Below are 6,000 nucleotides of genomic sequence, written 5' to 3' on the forward strand. Positions count from 1 at the left end.
TGTTCCCCTAACTTATTGATAAGCTTTAAGTTTCTTAATCACTAAAGAAAGTCTTAACATTTTGCCTAACATCTTTATTATGTCTTCTTCAAAGGAGATTTTATTTTCTAGGAACCTACTAAATCATTTACCATATGCCATTCAAATCTACTCCTTACTGTTTCTGGAATACAGCTACCCCACTGGAAACAGTCAATTAAAATGCTCTGTCTGATAACCACTTAGAATTTTGTGGAATGTGCTGCCTACCTTCATATTCTCCTCAGGATTCAGATATAGTTTAGATTCTGAACTTAAAGAAGGGTTATGTTAAGCAATTAATTCAATTTTAGCCAACATTATTTTATGTAATCAAGTTTGACTTTTTTAGATGTAATTGATATCTGGTTTGGATTTTTTCCCCTCATATTCTAGTTATTTCTACAACCTTCCTAAAATTGGAACTTACACTCTATCCTTAAAGTGGAAATTTATAAAGTACTGCTGATTGTTCCATAAAATTCATGGGGAAAGATCCAGCCATTAAATATAAAGTGCAAGAGTAAAAAGAATACAAGTATTTTATGCTACTACAACATCTAGAACAGTACTTTGCACAGAAAAGACTCCTGGCTGTAATAAGCTGAAACCCAGTTTAAAAATGAATTTTATCACAGGTCAGTCAGTATATGCCAGGAAGAATTCTTCTTGCTATTCACTGTTCTGGCAGCAAGTAACCTAACCATGTGCAGCTTGTGAGGGCCACTGTAAATGATACACCAATACAACCAACATTCTCAGGTAACCTTTTATGGCTTCATCCAGGGCAGTGTTTTTCAAGCTAAGAACTGCAATCTATTAGTGGGTCCACAATTAATTTAATGAGTCCAGGTCAGTAAATGAACAAAAGAAAGGTGAGAAAGAGAGAGAATAAATAGAATAGAAAGTATCTCAGGGCATCACAGGCAGCAGTACCAGCTTATGAAGTTTGTTTTATTTTCTAGGTATTTTCTGAAAGCAATGTTAAATGTATTTTAAGGGCTGGTTTAAGTAAAACTAGAAAACACTGACCTGAGAGACAAACAGAAGGGAAAAGGACAAAGCAGTGGATCTGTTTCAATTACCTAATCAGGGTTTGGGAGGTAGGCAAGACTACAGGATACACAGGAGTCTCACATCCCTACGTGAGAAATGAAGACGCACTTTCTCCCCTTACTGTAGGCCTTGCACAATTTGTAGCAGAACTCACAACTGGAGCCATTAATGTTCTCACCTCTTTCAACTTCTAAAGGCAGAGGGCACCCTGTTACTTTCTCCTCCTGTTAGGCACATTCAAGCAGTTAAGACACCACAGGCTCCTGAAAGATAATTATTTATTGATCCTGAAACAACTACTTCTAGAAAATATTAAGTGTACTTAATTTCACAATTTAGAGCCGCAAATAAAACTTTGGCATTCAGAAAAAAACCTGGAAGTATAGTGTATAAAATATAACTTGGAAGTATAATGTCTGAGACTACATGAAGTTCACTAAGAAATGGTCACATGGAGAATATAACCACTCAAATAGAAATTTTTTTTAAAATGGCATATGAAATGTTTCAAAGACTCGAGGCACAAGTGGAGCCATTTAATGCCGCAGTTAACAGTTAAAGAGTCACCCAGTGCAGAACCATGCCCTGATTGTTGGCCATTAGACCTGCTTTTCTTCACTGGATCTTTGTACAAAGTTATTCTGAATATCCAGTTGTTTTAACAAAGCTTTTCAATTATTTTTGAAGTCACTTTTTTTTAAAAAACTTTTTGACTGTATAAAGGGCAGTTATAGTTACTATCTGTTCTAAGAGATTCAAAGAGATGTTTATTTCTCAGGATGTACTGACCAAAAATCACAAATACTATGTGTTCAAGTGACTCAAATCCCACTACTGCCATGGAAGCTCCCACCACCGCCACACCGTATGGCTGTTTTTTTGTTTTGTTTTGTTTTGTTTTTTTACTAATATAATCCCACATTCTGAAGAGGACAAAAATATGCAGCTATAAAGACAATCTCTCCAGTGGCAGGGTGAGGGCTCCTGTACTCTCTGCTGTTAACAGTACACTGTTCCGCTGGGCTCACTGTCTCCTTTTTTCTTACACTTTGAAGTCTGCTGTGGTTTGAGACATCAACCTCTGGCATAACCAACAGCTAGGTTTATAATTTGAGTTCATACTGTTAGAAAGAGGAGTTTCAGTCTTTGCCTACTAACAATTCCTAACCAAACAAATTCCAAAGTGATAAACCTTTGATAAATACCTACAAGAAAGTCACTTTGTGTACAAGTGCCAAAGAATGAACCGAAACAAATTATGAAGTTCACAGCCTCTTATGCCTACAGGCAATAAGACTTCAAACTCTAAGGACACAGGTTTTAGTGGTAAAAATACAAGAGCCCATTTATTTATCTATTCTGATCAGACACCACAAATTCAATTCTGGTTAACCCTGGCGGCCAAAACTGGACACTCCTAATTACTCCAAATTAAAGATGCCTCTCACTTCTTCTATCTCCTGGGCCAATACACCAAGCCTAGAGCAAAACTTCGGGCTAGATGAAACAATACAATAGCTTATTGATCTCTGGTGTAGACCCAAACCCACAAGTCTTCAGGCAAGCAGAGATCACAGCCACTTGATGCAACTAACAATCAGAAGTCACCATCTGGGTTTCCTGGTCGACACACTGGCCCACCATATGGGCAGTCACCACATCAAGTGTGGACTAAGCACTCTCCTCCCTCTAACAAAAACCACAACATACTCATCAGGTAAGAGCAATTCACCCCAAAACACACGAAGAAAACACTATTTCTTGGTTGTTGGTGTTTATCACTTCAATTCACTCAATTCTTCACTTAGTGTAGTTTCTTAGGTTTTAAAAGTTATCATCACATTCAATGTCACAGATAAAGGCTTTCAAAAGAGGTAATTGCTCACAAATTACATGTTGACTGAACCCATCACCAACCACCCTCACACCAGGGGAATCAGTGCTGGTGGCCAATGACTCAGAGCTTCTACAAGTAAAATCCACCAAAGAACGATAACTTCTAATTATTTTCTTCTGGAGAAATCAAAGCAACGCTCCCTAAAGGAAAGGTTACCAGTGTTCTCTGAAATGCCTATTCAACGCGTTTCACCGAGAAACTAAAAATGGTGAAGTCAGAAGTGGAATTCAAATCTCCCAAGCGATGGATGTTCCTGCCAATTAATCCCAGGGAGTTCTTGTTCTGACCCCAAGGCAGCATTCAGCCCCGTCCTCCCGGCATCTCCAGCCCTCTCTCAACCAGAAAGCGCTATCTCTAACCGGATCACAGACTGGAATAAGGAAAGCGACAGTGACAAGAGGAGCGGGCGACGACGGATGAATCGACCATTGAACCGGGAGTGCAGGCAGACGTGCACGCCCCGAGAGAGGGAAGAGACCGAGGTGGAGCTGGAAACTCTTTTCCCGGCCTTCTCTCCGCGCGCTGCTCCCGGGGAGAACCAACAGGACCCTGCACGCCCGGGATCCACAACACCTCGGCCCCAAGGCGCAGTGGTGGGAGCAGAGCGGCGGGGCGCTCGTTCAGCGAGCGGGGGACCCGGAGGCGCCGGGCGGTGGGAGTCTCCCAGTGGAGAGAACTTCCCGAGCCGGAGGGGGCTGGGGGTGGCCGGACCGTCCCGGCGGCGGCAGGGGCGACCTCCCCCCGGCTTCCTCACACAGCCGTACATCTTTGTGTGCGTGGATCGTGAAGGGGGCTGCGAGTCCTCGAGGAGCTGGGGCCCTCGAGCGCAGGACCCAGGTGCACCAGCCAACCTCCTCGCTCCACCAGAGCCCCGGCCCGGACCCCAGCCTCTCTCCCACGCCCCGAAGGTCTTGGAGGTGGGAGAGTGGGCTCAAGCATCTCCGCGAGGGGAAAGCCCTCCCGCCGCATCCACCCCCTCGCCGGGTCTTTGTCCCGCCGGCGGCCAGGGTCTCCTCCCCCTACCCGGGTCTCCCGTGGAACCCCCGACCCGGAGGCCTCGGGGGCCCCGGGTCGCCCCAGCTTTGTTCGGTCAGCGGGGCGCGGGGACGCGGACACTCACCGTACACCCCAGCGAGGCACAGCAAGAGCAACGCAGACCTCCACCGCGGAGACTCTTTTGTGCTCCAGCGACGGGCCATAACCACGGCAGATGGAGGGAGCGAGGAGGAGATGGAGGAGGAGCTGGGGCCAGACGCCGCCGCCGCCGAGCCCCAGGCTGCTCCCTGCGCTCTCCGCGGCGGCGGCGGGAGGGGGAGGGGAGGGGCCGCCGCCCGCGCGCGCCGCCTCCCTCCTCCCTCCGGCCCTCCCTCAGCCGCTCGCCGGCTCCCAACCCCGGCGGCGCGAGAGCCCCACGCGGGGCTGCCTTCCCGGGGGCCGGGGCAGGCGGCGCGCCCGCCGGCGCGAGGCGAGCGGAGGGCGAACTCGGGACTGCGGCCTCGCGCCGCCCAGAACAGCCGGCGCCTCCACCCGCCAGACGGAGCCCCAGCCGGCGCTCGCGCTCATCCGTGCGATCGGCAATCCCCTGGCTCGCCTGCTTTGGTTCCCGCCCCGCGCGCCGCTGGACTTTCCAAGTCTTGAGGCCCATTTCCTCGCGCCTGGAGCCCGAGGAGCAAGGCAGGGCCAATCGATGCGCGAGCGCACGAACGCGGCCGCCGGACTCCAGGCGGCTGGAGAGCGGGGCCCGAGACGGGGCTCCGCCGCAGTCTGAATCCTCGGGGGTGGCACTGTGGGCGGCGTACGGAGGACTTAAGAGGGTAAAGGCGAACGGGTGTGGGGGAAGAGTGGACCGTCAGAGCCGAGAACTTAGGAGTTCTTCCCCTAGCCCTCGCCCCCACGGGCTCCGCTGGGGATCGGCGCTGACTCGGGGGAGCGCGGGGACCGTGGGTCGGCGTGGACGCGGGCTGGGGACTGAGTTTGGTCGCCCACGCCCAAGATCCCCGGGATGAGTCGCGCAAGATGAGTGCGGAGTTTGCTCTTCTAGTCTGGCGGGAGGCGGTTTGACGTCTGTCGGCGGGGGTTGAGGGTGCCAGCGGCCCGGGGCTCTTGTCTGCAGCCGACCTTGCGGGTGGAAAAGTGGGAGGGGGATCATTCAGCACGCCCCCATTTCCCCAAGCCTCTTCCCGAGCGAGTGTGATCCCCTGAGGTCCTGGAAACACTTTTCCAAACACTTTGTGTAGTGACATTGGCACGTCAGACCCTGCGCATCTACAACGCCTTAACGCCTCCGTGAGATTTGTCATCGGCCTTTCCAAGCACTCTCTGGCTTCTGCACGGAAGACAAGGCACTATTGACATAGGTTATCCTCTTGTAATCCCTAACAACCTTTGTGAGATAAATATTATCCTTATAATAGATAAGAAAATGAGACTCGAAGGTTAAGTAACCCAAAAATCATATAGCAAGTAAATCGTTCGCGACAATTTTTCTCATGGCAAAGTCAAGTCCGTTTCCCCCTAACACAACGTTTAGTGCAAAGTACATACATGCTACTTAAAATGGATGTCCTTCTTGGGGGCTACATATAGGCTTTTCCTCTTTTTCCTACCGATCTGATTTTCTTTTTCCAGGAAAGAGCATTTCATAGGAGAAAAATGACGAGCAAGTATTACAAAATCCAACGATGAACAAGGCTTGTATCATCTGGCAAAAATGTAACCAGAAACCCGAACGTGTTTTCCGTCCTCAGTGGAGGAAAAAGCAGCAGCTTCCGCGTTTTCCCCTCAACAACCTGCAGTTTTCTTTGCTAGTTGGAGCATGGTGAAGGCCGCTGGCTTGTTTCTTGAGATCCCCTTCTATAAATTGCACTGCCATGACAGCTGTGAAGTGAGGAAGTAGACTGGACTCTCCTCCGCTGTCGCCCCTTCAAGCTGATCAGAGAACTGGATCCTCCATACCAGACACACAGAGCCCCTGTTAGCCTTTGCCCATCCTGGTCTTCCCACCCCTCCACCCTGATAGTTACTCGTCT

General features: G+C 49.3%; 1 protein-coding gene across 5 annotated transcripts in view; it reads right to left on the reverse strand.

Moving 5' to 3' along the window:
* LRP12 (LDL receptor related protein 12) overlaps window positions 1-4,316 on the reverse strand; it is a 74,911-nt gene extending 70,595 nt beyond the window's left edge. The window contains exons 1-2 of one of the 5 annotated variants that reach the window (XM_089335573.1): window positions 4,092-4,283; window positions 1,253-1,337 (exon numbers count right to left, since the gene is read on the reverse strand). Coding sequence is in view for 2 of the 5 variants with exons in the window: in XM_051844748.3 (XP_051700708.1) it covers window positions 4,092-4,170 (79 nt within the window). In the remaining 3 variants the exon portion in view is untranslated. Of the gene's footprint in view, window positions 1-1,252; window positions 1,338-4,091 lie in introns of all 5 variants that reach the window. The other 4 variants (XM_089335575.1, XM_051844748.3, XM_051844747.3 and 1 more) reach the window with 4 other exon arrangements.
* Window positions 4,317-6,000: the final 1,684 nt, after the last annotated feature.

Source organism: Oryctolagus cuniculus, chromosome 6 (assembly GCF_051225735.1).
Source record: "Oryctolagus cuniculus isolate XC-2025 breed Fujian yellow rabbit chromosome 6, ASM5122573v1, whole genome shotgun sequence".
Classification (NCBI taxonomy): Eukaryota; Metazoa; Chordata; class Mammalia; order Lagomorpha; family Leporidae; genus Oryctolagus; species Oryctolagus cuniculus.